This window comes from Argiope bruennichi, chromosome 8 (genome assembly GCF_947563725.1).
Source record: "Argiope bruennichi chromosome 8, qqArgBrue1.1, whole genome shotgun sequence".
NCBI lineage: Eukaryota > Metazoa > Arthropoda > Arachnida > Araneae > Araneidae > Argiope > Argiope bruennichi.
In genome coordinates this window covers 131,670,645-131,690,129 of record NC_079158.1, presented here as the reverse complement: position 1 = coordinate 131,690,129, position 19,485 = coordinate 131,670,645, and the positions used below count along the sequence as shown (strand labels likewise).

The following is a 19,485-nucleotide window of genomic DNA, read 5'->3' as shown; positions in this document are numbered from 1 at the left end:
TTCATTACAAAATACATCAATCTAGAGCACAGTAACCACTGGGTCCAGAATTAGATGCAGTTATGCTTACAAATCTATAAAACATATGAAACACAGCAGACTTGAAATATATACGGAAACAGTTAAAAGCAGTTATTAAAATAAAATACTACCTATATAAGTTAAAAATATCTATCAAAATTCTAATTTGACTGCAAAAGCTAAAAAAATTGCTAGTTTTTATATTTTATTATTTTCATAAATTTGGTATAAATGATTAAGTATGTTATATATATATAGTGATATAATATTTATTAATTTAATTATCATCATTTAAAAATTTTCAAGGAAAAATCTCATTTGTTATTTCAAGCATAATTTACATACAATGGAAATAAACTGTACTTTTATATATATATATATATATATTCACCTTAATTCTGACACACAAATACTGAATAACTAGCAGAAATAACACTAAATCATTCAATACCAGTATGCCAAAATACAAATTTTGGATGCATTTTAGTTATATATATTATTCATATATATATATATATATATATATATGGAGATAAAATACTGAAGAACTTGGCTATTTTTTATTTGAAATGTTTTGGTCAGTTTGAAGCTAAAGCAAGAAACTTTAACTCATGAGTCTTATTGTAATGACTAATTTTGAAATTTTAAACCAACTATTGTATTCAAAGTACTATGTACTGTTTATTTATTACAATTTTATTTTACTGTTTATTTAATAAATTTTTACTTTTAAATTACAAAAATTTCATTAATTATAATTAAATATTTATTCATACTTTACTTATTAAAACTGTTAATTAATATATATAAATCTTTACTGTCATTTTTATCTTAAAAACTGTAATTTTTTGTTGCCTAAAGAATTTTATTATTAATTCTCTTCATTCGAATGTTTGTTGTGGTCCCATCAGCTTCGAATTGGTCTCCTATAGTATATGAAAAGATTAAAGCGCATTTATTTTATTATATAAGTCTCTATAGAACATCTTAAATATATATTGATGACAATAAAGGAAATAATCGATTGATGTTATTATTTAAAATAATAGTAGACTAAAATATAATACAACGAACTGTATTTTTAAAAGAACCATTTAAACGAACGTTCAACAATAAACAATGATTTGAAATTTGTGATTAAATAATTAAAAAGATTTGCCAATTTTTTTCTTCAATTAGCTATGTACATACAAGTTGACTGATATAAATAAATTTTGGTATTGTTATTTTTAGACGAAATTTTTCATTATATATGATAAATGGGAATGAAATCAAGTAAAAGAAACATAATTTTTTGAATTCGATTAATAAATTTCAGAAAAAAAAATGACTTTCTTATTTCATTTACATTTACTTCATTCTTTTTCAATAGAACCTACATTGATAGAGAGTGAGCACAAAGTTTGATGGCAAAATGGTATGCAAAAAAAAAAAAAAAAAAAAAAAAAGTCAACATTTAATTTTTAATGAAAATGTGAATAAGGGGGAAAATCCACTTATAATCGGTATTGGTTGCGAAAAATTCAGCCCCCCCTCCCTTTTGTAAAATTGTGGTCGTTAGTTTTGTTTGTTAGACGACGAGACGCCATGTCTGGTATACAGAACAAATATTGCACGAAGCAGAGCAAGAACTCTAATATTGCTTTGACTTTTTTAGAGCAGCTCCATGTAGAACTTTACTACGACAGTTGGTTTCATTAGAATTCAATTGCGACATTTACAAAAATAAATATATGCCTACCAGTTATATATATATATAAATAAATTGCAATCAAGAAAAGACCTTGTGCTCGCCCTGTATATTGCAAGAATGCCCATGCGATCAGTATATTTTTCTTTAAATTTCCGTATTCATTAATCGAATATTCAAAAATTTCATAATTTTTTAAAGAACAATACTTTTTTAAAAAGAACTTTCCGTTCTTTTTCAGGTGTTAGTATTTGAATTTTTTGAATCGTGCATAGATATTCTTATTGAATTTATCTTTCATTTGATGTAGCTTCATTCATATCTTCAAACTTACAGGGAGAGCAAAACAAGCTTTTCTTACTTTCAAACATGAGAAGAAAAAAGCATAAAAGCAACATTAACTTTATATTCTGGTACTGGACATGCTGATTCATACATAAAGTTTCCATATAGAGATTGGCTGTCTATATATCCCAGGGGCTCCTTGTTCTCTTCCGCCAAACATGTACAAACAAAGTTGCCATTCATGTTGCTCTATCTTTGTTCTAGCTGGGCTTGGCGACCAGTGGGAGACTGGAGACAATGGAGTTTCTCTTTTTGAGACGACAACAGGCTTGGGGAGTTTCTTTTCGATTCGCGATACAAAACTGTCCTCCACGATACTAGTGGACATCAAAACCGTTGGCGTGATACTGCCACCTGAGGGATAGCTGCGAACCATTTTCCTCTGCGAAGTTCTGTCTAAAGACCTTGCCCTCTGTTTACAAGGTGGTGGAGGCAGAATTATTTCGCTGTCACTATTCTGAGATTCATTGGGGGACAAGGTCTTCAGCTCCAGATCTTTACCCTTAAGCAAAAGCTTTCGCGAAGCAACTGTATTCAAACAGCCGGCGAATTCTCGATGGCATTCAAAACTGTTGTCTTCTTCAGTGAAAGAGTGGTAACCAGAGCTATGAGACACAGAGTGTGGAAGCCCACGGTTCTCAATACTAGGTGTAAATGTCTGAGATGCGAAGTCGGAGATGGTATGGCTTGACTTGAATTGATTGTTACAATATTGTACTGTTTCTTTGCCATCTCCTAAATCGATAAGCAGCCCTTCTTTCTGTTCAGTGCAGTTGGGATTTTTGTTTTCGTTGTTCTGAATACTTACAATCATGTTTGGTTCATCGGCATTCTCACTATTTTCCTCAATAACATCTCGAACCGTAGACAGTAGACCATCGTATGTCAGCCTCCCAAGTCTGGTAGTGGGGGTTGTGACGATATCGGTGCTGTTCGCTCTAGCAGAACCATTGGTGGTTGGATATCGGTTTTGGAAAGTGCTCTCTGACCATGACGATCGCAGCAGCGTATTTGGATTTTCCACCCACAAGGGAGGGGAGTCGGTGACATCAATATTTTTAGATTTATGCTGAGGTGTAGATTCATTATCTGATTCCAGGACAGCATCGGAACTTTGGGATTTTTGGATTTTTAGGCGTGGACGATGCTGAAAGTGTGGCGTTTTTTCTTCCACGAGCTTCTCCAGTTCATCCCGACGAACTTCGTTAGATGCCTGGTTGTGCAGGATGGAATAGCTGCCACTGGATATGCTTCGTACTAAGCGACTGCTGTGGAATTTATCACGTAATGTTCTGGAACAAAACAAGATGCTTTAATTTATACTTACATAAGCAAAATAACATATAAACGCTGGAAGGGAAAATGCATTATTTACGATCCTTTATTGGGAATGTGAACTCAATTCGACTCCAACAAGCTTCGGACCAGTTTTGAAAGAAGGCAGTAAATAAAACAGCAGGTAATAATTATAGGGGGCGAGATTATCCTAAGAGGTTGGTTCCTTTCCCATAATCCCTTAAAGCGGCAAGGAGGCGGTTCCTATTCATAAAAATATAAAGCTTCTATTCAGACTTGCGTTGTTGTCATTTATGCAGAAATCGCATTTTAGAAGAAGGTTATTGCATGCGTAGAAAAGATTTTATGGATAAAAAAAATCCTTCGCATTAGCATTATAATCAGTGATACCGTCTCTTCTAAGTATATTTAAGGACTTGCCGCGATTGGGAAGAAGATATTGCCGCATTGAAAAGTGGCAGTCGACTCGCCATGGCCAAATGGTCATAGCATTGGTCTCATAATCAAGAAATCGTAAGTTCGAATCCCGCAAGAGACAACGCGATTCACAGTCTGTGTAAAAATTTAATTCCTTGATTTTATGTTTTCCTTTATTTCATGTTCCAGACGATTCTGGATCTTTAGTTAGTTTACCAGATAAGTGTTCTGGAACTTTTCCTGCTAGTATAAAAGCAGAACATCTATCAGTCACTGTGTTCTGAGTTGAGTTAATAAATTGGTTTAGTTCTATTTCTTGTGTGTGTCATTGAGTTCCATACTAAAGTACCCACGTGAGATTCTTTGGTGGAGACGCCAGGTACGATTCCAGTCAGCGTGGAAACGGATTTACGAAGAAGCAATCACCTTAAAGGCTTTGAACCAGAATTTGGACTTTGTAATCCACCACCCAGAAAGACAAGGAAACCCGTGGAACAGGAAACTAAACCGGTCATCCTGACACCAGCACAGTCACAATACAGGAATCCATCTGTATTTAAAGGAGACGTGGGACAGGACCCAAACAAATGGCTGAAGGAATATGACAGAGTATCAAAATTCAACAGATGGGATGACAGGACTTGTCTAGCAAATGTGTTCTTTTTCCTAGACGGCACAGCGAAGCAATGGTTCGAAAATAATGAAGATAAATTGACTTCCTGGGATGTTTTCAAATCAAAGTTAAAAGAGGCATTTGGGGAAACACAGCACTGTGTAAAGAAGGCAGAAGATGAGCTCAAAAATATGGCGAAAGCACGCAGTCATACATCCAAAGCGTGTTAGGATTATGCCATCAAGTCAAATCTGATATGTCAGAAGAAGAGAAAGTGTCTCATTTGATGAAAAGAGTCGCCGAAGTTGTTTACCAGGCACTACTGACGAAAGAGATAACCACTACAAAGGACTTCGATAATGTAGAAAAATCGAAGAGATGCAGCAAAAGAGGATATGGGGTAGGAAATTTGAAAGGCTCCCAAATGCCGTACCAATGGCTGCAATTGATCAACAACTGCACCTAGTATCACTAGTACGTCAAATAGTACGAGAAGAGGTCCAGCGCCTCATGTCTCCGGTAGTCGATCAAGAACTCCAAGACCAAGGCATTGAAGCCATTGTTCGAGAAGTAGAAAATGCTTTGGCTCCTTTGTCACACACAACACCAGAATGGACAAAGGTCAAACCAAGACGCCAAACTTCCAATGCCGCCGTTGCCAGACGACCTACGCCCATAGCACAGCAACCACAGAGGAAGACAGATGTCTGGCGCACCCCTGATAGAAGACCCGTCTGTTTCCATTGTGGCCGCCCTAGCCATGTAGTTCGATACTGCCGAGATCACAAAGCTATTTTTGAGGCATATTGGGCTAAAAGGAGAGATTTCGGCCGTCCGCCATCGAATGAGGGACGCTATGCCGACGAACACAGCCGACCAGCAGCCCGAAGTTTGTCGCCCAGCCCATCACGAGGACGATCGCCGACACGCTGCTATAGATCTCCGTCGCCATATAGAAGATCCAGTCAATCTCCTAGCTGGAGAAATGAGGAAAACTAAGCGACGCGACCTTCCTTGGGGGTGAGACCGTTAGTGACAAAAATCCTCCGATGGCCGCAAAGATGTCCGGAAACAACATTGAAGTAATCGTCGACAATAAGCCAGTACCTGCCCTTGTGGACTCTGGAGCCTCATTTTCTGTTATCTCGGAGAAGTATCGTCACCTACTGAAGACAGTTATGTTTCCAACAATTAACAATGTTCTTTTAAAAGTCGCCGATGGAAATTACGTGAGACCAGTGGGAAAATGTACGCTTCGTCTCGAAATCAATGGTCGACCTCAAGCTTTTGAATTTATTGTTTTTCCGCAATGCAGTCACGATATCATCCTAGGTTAGGACTTTTTGGGCGCTTCTCAAGCTGTTATAGATTGTGGCCGTTCGGTACTCTTGTTTCAAGACGTCATTCGAGAATCCCAAACTCAAGACTCCAGCCGTTTATTCACGTTGAAAGACTATACAGTACCTGCTCGTTCTATCATTAAGATCACCGTCTTAGGCCGTAAGAACCTTCCAGCTATCGACGTAATAGTAGAAGGAAATGGGATGCTCCTCTTGAACAAGGAAGTTGCTATTCCGTCTACTATAGTTACGCTCCTTAATGGTAAAGCCGAACTATGGGTTGCCAACGGACAAGGGGAACCTCAGATCATCCCTAAAGGCATGTGCGTCGGATATGCCGAACCCTTACGCAAAGACTGCGTAAATACCATAGACGAAGGATCGCCTTATTCAACGACCTCCAAAGGCAAAGTTGGGTGTCATCGACTATACCACGATGATAGCTCCGGATTTGAGGATGGACCAAAAAGAAAAAAATGTTTCATCTACTCCAGAAGATTCCAGAAATTTTCTATCAAGAAAAGACGTTCAAGAAAGGAAGTCCACTCAATGTTAAACACCGAATAAACACAGAAGATTCTGGGGCTTTCTTTAGTTTACCAGAGAAGCGTTCTGGACTTTTCTTACTGTCTCCAGAGAAGTATTCTGGAACTTTCCCTGCTAGTATAAAAGCAGAACATCTGTCAGTCACTGTGTTCTGAGTTCAGAGTTGAGTTAATAAACTAATTTAGCTCTATTTCTTGTGTGTGTCATTGAGTTCCATACTAAAGTACCTACGTGACAATATCACTGCCTGTTATTGTTGGGTAATTTAAAATATTTCGAATGTTTTTTTTCCCCCCTCCACGAGCATGAAATCACATTGAATTTCAAGCGAATACTAAAATTTCAACTCCATTGCACTATTGAAAATTTAAATTTTGCGTTCATACTTGCTTACATCTTGAAAATAGAATGCGACAAATATTAGTAATGTTGATTTTGATCAAGACTTTACAATCGTTTCTCAAATTTCAATTACATTTAATTGTTATTACTCCATAAGATATAATATTTCTATTCTTTATTAAAGGAAGTTTCTTTTTAATATGATTATCAATCCGTTTATCAAGATTATTTAAGTATTAGAACTTTCGTCCTCCCTGCTGCCTAGAGGAACAAAAATAACAAATATTTATTTTAACAATAAAAATATTTAAAAAGAATAATTCATTATATTACATTTTTTAGCTTAAAATAGCTATGAAACAAAAAAGGATTTTTATTACGAATTCAGTTTCAGCGTTTTACAAAGAAAGGAGTACGAAAATTTTTGAAATGCACTACGAAATTTAGACTTGTATAAACTTCTTCGAAAGGATTGAAAAAGTATTCTAAAAAATCAAACCACCGTCCAAATACTTCGTCAAGCGTATCTGTTTTGAATCTCAAATTTGCATGAGCAAATGTTTTAGTGACAGTAACATCCATTAATTGTACAGTTGCTATGAAGAGTGCTTAAAATTAAATAAAGTTTAAAATTATTCCTGAAGAGATACATTTGGAGTTCAGTTACATGTATGGCTTTTAAAATTAATTTAACCCTTTCTAGGGCTGTGGGAAGTATGCTTCCCACCAAATTTATCGATCTTTGTATGAAATTTTGTAGGTTGGCATAAGTTCTGATAAATTTTTTTAGAAAGACAGAAATTTAGATGCTTCAGTTCTTTATCTGAATCAAAATGACGTGTCTTGATTTGTTACTTAATTATTAATTAACCTAATTAATTAATTAATCAAATCAAATTTATTTAATAAGCTAAATGAATCCCTTTTCTTATTCTAATGTCAAGCTTAAAAATATTTTAACATAATATGACTAGAAAAAAATGGCCCTTTAAAGGGTTAAGTAAGAATCAATTTTTTAAAACTTTTATAATATTATTTTGTGAATATATTTCGCATGTTTAAAATTAGTACAACATTAAAAAAAAAGTTCTGGTGCAAACATTCAATTTTTTTTCGTGTAACTTTCCTTTTTCACCTTTTCCAAGCCATCAGATGGAATTCTTCGAACATGAAGGACAGAAAAACTAAATGTTCACATTTCCAACAGATTTTCCTCTTATACTCGTTTTCGAATGGTAGAATTAACACAATTGCAACGATGATAAAAGTTTCGAGTAAACATCTGTTAAGTATCGAAACTGAAAATTAGTTGTACATCATTGTACTGCGATCTATCGTGGGCCATGATTCACCGTCCTGATGTTAAATAGATTTTTTCTTCGAAAACTGATATCGTAAAATTGATTTTTTTTTTCGATAAAAATACTTGAGCACCGCATCTCTCTCTTCTCGTCATCCATTTCTCTCCTCGCATGTTACAATAAAGAGCCTTATTTTATTTTTGTTTTTAATCGTGTGGTACCAGGCGATGAGTGTATTTTACATAACAATGCTCAACGCAAGAGAGCTTGAAAGAAACAGAAAGAGGTGTCGCAAAGCCTTTTCTGCACTCATTAAAACTGTTGTGTGTTTGGTGAGGCACGATCGGAGTTATTTATTTTGAGCAACTCCAACGTTAGATTCGATGCAATTGTTGCAGAAAAAGTCTGCTTCTAACAAATAGAAATGGTGTAATCTTCTTCCACGACATCCACATGTTGCATAATCACTTGTTTTTGCATAATCACTTTCTAGAATAGTTTAAGCGGCAAAAATTTGTGAATCATGATATTTTTCCAAAGAAAGCCAATACCATTCTTTTAAAAAATGAAACTGACAAACTTGTGAATCGATGAAAATCTATCATGCAGAATAACGAAGTTTATAAAAATATCCTATCTAAATTTCGTTGTAAGACTATCAATGCAATCATCTGATATAATATAATAAATATTCCAATTTATTTTTCAAATAATGAATTATATTTTAATTTACTTAATAATAATTTTAATAATTCGACAATGTTAACACATTTTGCATACCCAATATTTTCTAATATTCCTAAAAACTCATGTATTTTTTTTAAAAAATATTTATTTGGCAACTAGGCTCCTAACTTTTTGGAATCAATCTGCCCGCGACTTTAGACAGCCGTTGTCCCGAACTTCTTACATTTTCTCGTTCTCTACTTTTCTGTTTTAGTTTAGCTTTCAAGTATATCCGATGAAACATATCTGGTTTAACACATATTTTTTTTTCCCCCCTTACGTCAAAAGAAGCCATGTCGAAAAATTTTCAATATACAACTCAGTTATACAAAAAGTATATTTCAGTAATATTTTCAAGAGAAGTACTTCTTACAGCAATGCTTGTTTCTGAATTAATAATTAATTCTTGGGATTGAAGTCGTAGCCTAAAATACGCACCTGAGGTTGACCTGGGCTGCGCTCTGGTTGTAGCCGACGTTGTATTCCTCGTCCTCGTCTTCGTCTGAGCTAGTGTTTTTGCTGCAAAACCTGGACACTGGATGGACTCGAAACTTGAAGTATCGCTTTGTTTCCGGTTCCACAGAGGGGGTCTGGCCGAAGCACATTGAGATGGACTTGGGCGGATTTGCTCGATTTGGCACTTTTTCGCTCATGGAGTCACCACCCCATGCCTGCAACTTGGTCTCGGCGTTGTACAAAACCGGATTCGGGACAGCCACGTGCCGGCAGCGGGGAGGAGGGATGATCCCCTCGGCGTTGATTCGCTCCCAAGTCTCCGTCACTAGAGATGCAAACGAGGTGCATTTAGAGTACAGTAGGCGATAAAAAGACGAACTCAGGAAAACTGGGTCATAGTTAGAGAAAACGATAGTTTTTAAATACGAAAAAAAAAAGGCCGTAAATATTTTAATAATAAGCAGTTTTATAGTAAATATTAGCAGTAACCGCACAGTGCAGCCCGTAATATGATAAGTTTTAGCAAAGTGGAAAAAAAAAATCCACGACAGAGCTTATCGACATTAATCATTGCACTTATATCAATTAAAAAAAAAAAGTCCAGACGTGTCATAGCCATCTACTCCACACTACTCTGAATTATCTAAAAAATATCTACTTCACTTTACAATTTTTAGGAGGAAAAATATTAATTTAGTTCCCACACAGCTACTAAGCCGATTCAGAAATCTATTGTTTCATATCAATGCTCACAACGGTTAGAAATGTCCTACCGCCTTTCTCATGTGGAATGCGCAGGATATAAAAATATTGTTTGTTTGTTTTTTTAATTCTAATGTAACAATGTAAACTGATTACAACTAAGCTAGTTCCCTTTTGCACACATCTTTTATTGAAGTTAAATTTCTGCAAATTTTTTCCCCCTACAATTATTTGAAGGCAAGTACAAATCTTTCAGAAATGTAGATTATAAAATTAATAAATAATTTTAATGAATAATAAAATAATTGTAATTAAAATATATATATAAAATGTAAAGATGATTTTTTGTAAAAGCAGAAGGCAGGTTCGTAGATAGAGAAAATACTTTGCATTTTTAAATTCGCTTTAATCTATTCCGGGAAGGTATCATTTATTTACAAGAGGCGCGGACAAAGTACGTCCGCTCACAGCAACAAATTAGGCAAGAAAAGACAGAAATAAATTATCCCTGGTCTTATATAACATGAGATATCGATAAGGAAAATATTTTTCCACAATGCTAATATACTATTAAGATTCTGATAGGGATTTCCGACACATGTCAATCACAAGCAAGGGAAGCACAGGGATCTCTTAAAAAAGAATTTGTTTAGATCAGCAATTTTTATCCTTTCACTCGTAATGTGGAAACAGTGGAATGGAGTCAGGAAATAAGAGAATATTTTAGAATGAAGTTAATATGGGCTAAATTAAGATAAAACTTTGGAAATTAATTAAATTGAAATTAGAGTTTAAAATATCATTATATATATATATATATATATATATATATATATATATATATATATATATATATATATATATATATATATATATATATATATATATATTGTTACGAAATTCCCGGGTTCGTTTGGATAGTGGGAGTTATATGGTGTGGAGAACGCTCAATCACCAGGCGGCAGTAGAAAATAAAACAACGACGTTTATTTACATGAAGACACACAGGACAGCACAGAGACGACAACTATATACAGCACAGAAGACGATTATCTTCAGCCGAGACGTGCAGCAACAACAGCATACACAGCAGCATATAACAAGACAGACAGACAGTAGCGCACAGCTTAGTTCAGCACTAGCTTCACTCCGTCGCTGCTCCGCTTATCTCTGGAAGGCCAGTTTTTTACTGTTGATTCCGACTACTCTTCGACTCCACTGGTTCACCACTCGACTCACCACTTCCCGGCAGCTGCGGGTGCTTCCTTTTATAGGTCTCAGGAGGCGGGGCTAGAAGCCTCTCAACCAATTAGAAACGTTCGAGGCGTATCTCCGTTCCTACTGGACGGATCGAGAAAATTCGCGATGTATCGGGCATAATCTATTTTGGCGCCAAAGTCGCCAAATGGTCGTCAAGTTTGTCACCAAGCTCTGGGACCTCCTATGGAATCCACTATGCTGGAAAGCCGCATCACAGGTTCGTAACAATATATATATATATATATATATATATATATATATATATATATATATATATATATATATACAGGGTGGTTATAATTAAACTTCCCTGTAGGAAATGAGACTATATCAAATATTTTCTGTTGCTCAGTGGCAACAGCTGTAAATAGTTAATTAGGTTTTGAGAAGAATAAAGTAATGTGTCTTTGATTAAAATTAACAACTATTTTAATGAATGCATTCGGAATTTCTTTCCTGATCATTTTATCATTGCTACTGATGCATCCAAAACACTCCAGCACACCTGAATTGCTGGTTTTTCTTCCATTCATTTCTTCATGTTTCAAGTCCATCCAGTCAAATCAATTTTTACTGCAGAAAGTTTAGCCATTACTGAGGCATTAGATGTTCTCGTTGTTCCTGGTAAAAATTGTCTGATTCTTACAGATAGCTACTCTGCACTTACATCGGTCAAAAATATCTCCATCCAGTCGCCAAAAATTATTCAACGTATAGCCTCTAAAGTTGAAACTGTTACCAAACTAAATCAAAAAATATCCTTCCTGTAGGTACCTGGTCACTCGAATATAATCTGGAAGGAGCTTGCAGATCGCTTAGCCAAAGACCTTGGATTGAATGGATCTCTCCTAAAGATATAATTTCAAGCCTCAAAAAAGAATCGCATCAGATCACAATCAATAATTATAGAAATAATAAACATTTCATCGCCTTAGGAGACATCCCTAGCATTGAAGTACTATCTTCCTGGTCCAAAAATCGGAGGAAAGATGATGCCTTGGCCAGACTAATCAGCAAAACAATTATAACACCAGGACTGTTAAATCGTTTTAATCTCCAAAATGATCCCCTTTGTCATGAATGTAATAGCATTAAGGATGTTGAACACATAATTCTCTAGTGCAAAAAGTATACATATTATAGAGACAAGTTGTGGACATTTCTATAGTTAGATAAGAAATATATCTCCTTCAAAAATGCTCTGAACGAACAGTAGATCATCCTAAATAGTACATTCAGTAACTAGCCGGCTACACACTGCGATCCGCATTGCAACCCAACGCACCCTCCCCACTGCAGCTGAGTTCCTATTGGAAGGCGTTCCACCTTCCTCTCCCTCTCCACCAGGGGACTGCTCTGCTACGCAGAGCAGCGCCAGAACAACTACCAACAACAACAACCAAGGACCACAAAAAGTCCCGGGCACTCATCAACGCCAAGGCTACCTTACATCAAATTTCCGCCACTACAGTAGATAGCTTCTGGATGAAGCGGGCTCTCCTTAAGCAGTACAAGTAGTAATAGCTGACGGTATAAATTACACATCTGCGTCTTCAAACATTACAGTACACCTACCTACAGTAAAAATAAATACGTTTTGCGGTGACATCTGAAGAATTTCACAGTTTTGGGGAGCGTTTTGAAAATTGCATCGACAAGAATGAACATTTATCGCTTATTCATAAACATGTTATTTTACGAGGATATTTAAAAATCGAAATATGGCAATAAGGATACACCTATTAAAAATCCATATCCATCAGCATTAAATGAGTTATATATTGATTGTAATAAACGATTACGAGCGTTGGATATCTTAGGCGAAAACACACAATCATACGGAAAAATTTTGTCTCCAAAAATACTCCGTGTTTTTCCACATGATATATGTCGCAATTGGGTTGTATAGGCCAAACGTGGAAACTTGGCTGAAGGCGACATTACAAAACCAAACGCGGCATTACCAAACGCGAAGACAAGTTCAATTTCAGTTATCAAGCAAACAAATCTAAAGTCAGCATTATTGCATTCGAAAGCCCCAACAAGTATGCATCACATCCGCCTCCACCAACTGACATTTCACGCTTCGCGAAAAACAAACGACTGAAGCTTGCGGACCCAGATGATTCACTGTCGAACTTGCCAATTGAGATTTTAATCGGTGAGGATTTTTACTGGAATGTCGTGAATTCTGAACCTCCAGTCAAGCTTCGGATTCTCTGACCTTGATCCCATCAATTTTTGGTTGTATACTTAGTGGACCTCGATCATACGCAACAGTTTCCTTCATTCCTATAGTACATCAATGTGGATACTTCAATTCAAACATTGGACGATGTGGTATGCAAATTCTGGAACTTAGAAAGCATTGGCATACAACCAATTCAAGAGAAAAAAAGCACCTTAACTCTGAACTCTTGACAAACTTTCATCAATCTTTTGAAATTATCGATGGTAGACGAGTAGTAAAATTACCATGGAAACTGGAATTTCATCAAACAATTATGAAGTCGCAATTCGACGTTTTAATTCTTTAACAAGAAAACTACACGCAGACACAGTTTTTAAACAAGAATATTCTGAGCACATGCAAGATTACATTGATAAAAAACAAGTTGAAATCTTATCACATGAAGCACACAATAAAGAACGTTTATTTCACTTAGTCCATCATGCATTAAAGAAAATTGCAAATGAAGAAACTAAGTGTCGTATAGTTTTCGACGCATCTTCCCATTCGCCAGGTCATCCATCTTTAAACGACGCTCTTGAAATTGGACCATATCTACTTTTCGATATCATGGCTACGTTATTGAGATTTCAAAAGAATAGCAATTACTTGTGACGGAAGCCAAGCATTTCTACAGCTGATACTATCAGACGAAGACAGAGACGCAACACGATTTCTTTGATACAAGACAACGTATACTCCTGATGGAAAACTCTGCATAGAAGATGGAATTGTAATTTACCGATTCACGCGTCTTCCCTTCGGACTCACTTCAAGTCCATTTTTATTATCAGCCTCTCTTTGTGAATTGGCTACAATGTACGAGAAAATGCATCCTACTGCAACTAAACACATTAAGAATAACATCCATATGGATGGATGATTATCTTAATGGGAACATCTACAGATACTGAAGCTGCAATTCTTACTAAGAAATGCAGCAACTTACATCACATATTAGCCTACCGTTAGCCAAATGGACTACAAATTTAAAGATTTTGCAAAAGATGTGGAAACAAGAAAACGTTCCGTTTAAAAATATTACGCAGGTCTTAGGAGTTGAATTGGATACTGACAGAGATTTTTTTTGGAATTGATGTACAGGAAAAGATTGTTCGGGCATCTAAAGAACAGTAACAAAGCGTTTGCTACTGAAGTTAATTTCAAAGTTTTACGACCCTCTAGGCCTATTCGTTCCAGTTATTGTGAAGACATTATTCCAAGATACGTGGCTTAGTGGTATTCAGTGGGATGAATTATTACCGCCAATTATAGCACAACAGTGGCAGATGTGGCTAAATGAGTTACAATGTCTGAATGATATACACATCCCAAGATGGATTGATCCTTCACATGCCGTTACCATACATGTGCTTTGCGACGCTTCTGTCCGTGCATATGGTGCTTGTTTGCACGCTTGTCACACATTTGACAACTCTACAGAGGTCAATCTCATTTGTAGTCGAAATAAATTGGCTCCAGTCAAAAAGGTCACTCTTCTGCGACTTGAATTGTTAGCCGCACTACTAGGAGTTCGCTTACTTCAATACTTTTGCAGAGAAACGAACATAAATTATTACACAGCCATATTAGTGATTCTACTGTAGCTCTAAGCAGGATAAAGGGAGATCCCAACCGTTGGAAAACATTAATTTGCAACAGAACAAGGGAAATTCTTCAATACACTACTCCAGCACAATGGCGCCACTGCTCAGGTACAGATAATCCTGTGGATCATCTAACCCGTGGTACTTCCCATCACAACTATCGGCTTTGGAGTCTTGGTGACACGACCTGAAATGGCTGACACAGAATCCGGAAATTCGGTCTACCAAATATTTGTCATCACATACACATCCGTTAGCGGAAGTGGAATTACAAAAACGGAGTTTCAATTTTTATACGTTGCAACTTAGAACCCATTGTAGATATATGTCGTTATAGTTCCTACACTAAACTTCTTCGTGTGGTTGCCTGGATTCTACGTTTTGTACAAAACTGCAAGTCTCAGCCACATACTACTCATGAATTGAATTGTAACGAAATAGAAAAAGCAAAGGAATATTGCATCCAAACTGCACAGTATCAATGCTTCCCGGCTGAAATAGATGTCTTAAAAGGTGGACCCCCTTGCCAACAAAATCAAAAATTTCCTGTTTCAATCCTTTTCTCAAAGATGACTACTTGCGCCTTGGAGGAAGACTTCAATTTTCTGACATTCCTTCTGATACTCAACACCCTTTATTACTTGATGGAAACCACCCCTTTGTCCATCTTTTGATCCAGCATATTCACATACGTCTCCATCATTTAGGTGTACATATAGTCCTTTCCGAGTTACGCTCTACCTTTTGGATACTAAAAGGACGTCAAGCTATAAAGCAGGTTCTTCACAAATGCCTACCTTGCAAGCTGTCCAAAGCGAAATGTGGAAAACAAATTGAAGCTCTTCTGCCTTCTGAAAGAGTTGTGCCGTCTGCTCCATTTACTACCACAGGAATTGATTTTGCTGGACCTGTGAATATCCACTGTTTAAAATCAAGAGACACAGCCTATATAGCACTATTTACTTGTGCAACAATACGTGCATTACACATTGAACTCGTGTCAGATCTTACCACTGACAAATTTCTTCTAGCTCTTCAACGATTTGTTGACAGCAGAGGACTGCCACACACAATCTATACTGACAATGCTATTACTTTTCATGCAACAAATAAAGAACTGGTCCTGTTATGGCAAGCTTTGTCATCAGCTAAGATTCAACAATAGTATGCCCAAAATGGTATAACTTGGAAATTTATCGCCCCATGAGCAGCTTGGTGGGGAGGCTGGTGGGAACACCTGATAGGAATTATCAGACAATATCTGCGAAAGGTCCTCGAACGAGCCCTTTTAGATGAAGAAAGTCTAAAAACTGTCCTTGTTGGAATAGAAGTCGCTCTCAACAGCCGACCATTAGTCTACGAAGAGGGAAAAGATGACAGCTCCGCAGCCTTAACACCAGCTCATTTCTTGACAGGACGAAAACTAACGGCTATTACATCCAGCCCAGATAATGACACAAGGCTACAAGACACAAGCTGCATCAGGACTTAATTGACTATTTTTGGGAAAAATGGTCAAATGAATATTTAATTGAACTGCAATCTTTTCATCAAGTTCGTAACCAGGACAATCTCGTTAACGTCCGAGTTGGCGATATCGTGCTCCTGCAAGAAAACGTCCGACCACGGCACATGTGGAAGAAGGTCAGAGTGATGGATATACACCAGGGACATGATGGGAAGATAAGATCCTGCGAATTGAGGGTTGATGATCGAAAGGTAATCCGCCCGGTATCTCTGGTCATCCCCCTCGAGGTTGACTAGGGTTGGGAGGATGTAGGAAACGAGACTATATAAAATATTTTCTGTTGCTCAGTGGTAACAGCTGTAAAAAGTTAGTTAGGTTTTGAGAGGAATAAAGTAATGTGTTTTGATACTTTCAGTTTAATTTTATACCGACAAATCCGCACATTCCCCTATAAACAGCATCCTGCAGCGCAAACGGGTTGGAATGGAATTTGGTATGTAGACTATACACGAGATGCAAAAAAAAAAAAAAAATATTTTAGTTCCAAAATGTCCGCCAGAGAGCGTCTTTTCCGGAAAAACATTAATTTTAACACAATCAACGACCATAGAGAAATAATATTAACATTTATTGACTAGTTTTTGATCATCTTGTTATCGAACCACATTAAGTAAAGGTAAGAAAAAATTAACAGTACTCTGAGAGGGAAAAAAAACCAGTTCAGTTTGCAGAAACAAGAACAGATTAGGGCGAAATTGCACAAGAGAAGCAATTCTTAATTGTGCCCAGGATGATGTAGGGAAAGGTGCTCCATGCGACCACCCTCATTCACCTGCAAAATTTCAAGTCGATGGACAATGTGTTCAACAGCAGATCGTAACTGATCAATTGTGATGCTTCGCACATGATGTGGTATGGAGTTCTTTAAGTCATCTAACTTCGCACAAGATACCGTCATCATTACAGACGGAAACGTCGACATAAAACATAATAACGATTGCATAAAGCTTCTTCTTCGCAAGCATGCAAATCTCGATATTTTTTTCTAGAACTCACAGTTTTTCCAGGTTTTACAATTTATTACTCATAATTCTTGTTCTGTATTGTTAATATTGTTTCTGTATTCCGTTTTGGTCTTTTATTGTGTTAAAATTAATGTTTTTTTTTTGGAAAAGGCACTCTCTGGTGGACACTTTGGAACTTTTTTTTTCCCTGTAATTTCGTGAGCACATCTCGTGTATAGTCTATATACCAAATTTCGTTGCAATACGTTCACCCGTTTGCGTTGTATGATGCTGTGTTTACGGGAAGTTTAATTATAACCACCCTGTATATATATATATATATATAATTTCAGTAACTAACAAATTGTTACAGACATAACATTAAAAATTTATGAGTCTCACTATCAGGAGTGGATTAATCATTAAATAAAATTAATATTAGTAAATCATTAAATAAAATTAGCGTAGGGTATAGAAAAAAGAAGGATACCAAAGAAATTTTTCATAGCGAATCTGGCAGACCGTATGTTGGTTCAAAAACCGCATGTTGTAGGATCCATGTCTTAGGAAAGCACTTCCTATACCAAATGGGAGACCATAGTAATAGAAGCATTTAAAAATGCTTTATTATAGTGTCTTATTATATAAAATTAAATCAAAATATTAGCCAACGATAAGCCAGAAAGGAAAAGCAAACAATATTGCACATAAGATGAAAGAGCTAAAAACTCTATGTAAAATGAGCTACATGGAACTTACTTCATGTTGAATTTTTCGGATGAAATTATCCAAGCTTTTCATTATGTTAGAAAAGTTTTTCTAAATGTGGCTGTGAACTTATAAAACATGCGCACATATATGTGTGCCATAAGCTGACTTACTGTGTGTGCACTTCGCGAGATGAATTCGGAGCAGCTGCAAAGGAAATGCTACCAGATGTTGATTACAAGTCGAAAACTTATCAGAAAGAACGCACGCGAGGACATGAGAAATGTATCTGAATAGCAGGCACAAACCTTTTCCACAACCGTTGACGAACTTGAATCTGAGACGAAAAGAAGAAGAGGGATATTAAAAAAAAAAAAAAAAAAAAAAAAGAAACACAGAAAAATTTTTAGTTTGTTATTTACTAACAACGAAAAATATTCTCAGAATTGTCAAAATCGGACCGAGGCTTACTGAGAGTACCTAAATAGAAATTTCAGTGCAACAAAATATGTAAAAGGAGTTCAGTGCAACAAAGTATGTAAAAGGAGGATTTAGTGACGATGCAATTTATAAAATAATTAGATTGAAAATGCAATTCAGAATGCATACATTGGATTTCCTATATTTTTAACATTGATTGTTCAACTGAGCGTTCTCTCTCTCTCCCTTTCCTTTAGGTGATTCATGATAAAAGTGCCCATCAAAACAACCATGCGAAGAGACTGGTTGACTGCTTTAACTCTGATAAGTGCAAAAAAAAAAAAAAAAAAAAGATGTGCCGTATATAAGATATTCTTATAATTCTATATAATATATTTATATAAATACTTTGTAATAAAAAAAGAAAATAAAAAACTTTTCTATTATATTTATTTCTTAAATGTCATTTTCCAACTAAATGTAAATTTTGTTTAATTTCGATAAATAAAATTTTATTTTACAGTGTATTTTATATTTTAAATTACATATACATGGGTGTGCCATACATACGTGTTTAGAGTCTTTTAACTCTCAATCCGGCTTTATTCTTATAGTCTTTTCATCGATATATGCACTTTATTTTAAGGCTAACAGGTTCGTTCGTTGCATACTTTATTGTGCCTTTCCTTTCTTAGTCCACAAACATGATAATAAGCAAACTGCATTGGGCATAACGATAGGTAGGGTTAATCCGAGTAACAAAATCGCATGCCACATTTAAATCTCTACGCTTTTGAGTTATCGCATTTCCATGCTTCTGAATGGTCACAAGTTGTTGAATATGGCTCAAAATTTGATAAGTGTCCAAATTTGGGCACCGAATTTTTATCCATCTAGCTCTCTGCATTTTGTAGTTATCGTGTCAACTTATATTCGAAAGCTGGACAGACAGACTTCATTCAGAATAGATTTTACTTAGAAATCTACAGATAG

General features: G+C 36.0%; 1 protein-coding gene across 2 annotated transcripts in view; it reads right to left on the bottom strand.

Moving 5' to 3' along the window:
* Positions 1-185: 185 nt before the first annotated feature.
* The window catches only part of LOC129980902 (host cell factor 2-like), a 111,241-nt gene continuing 91,941 nt past the window's right edge, over positions 186-19,485 (bottom strand). For both annotated transcript variants that reach the window (XM_056091375.1, XM_056091376.1), the window contains exons 8-9: positions 9,076-9,418; positions 186-3,348 (exon numbers count right to left, since the gene is read on the bottom strand). In XM_056091375.1, coding sequence (XP_055947350.1) covers positions 2,142-3,348; positions 9,076-9,418 — 1,550 coding nt within the window. In that variant the 3' untranslated portion in view covers positions 186-2,141. The remainder of the gene's footprint in view (positions 3,349-9,075; positions 9,419-19,485) is intronic.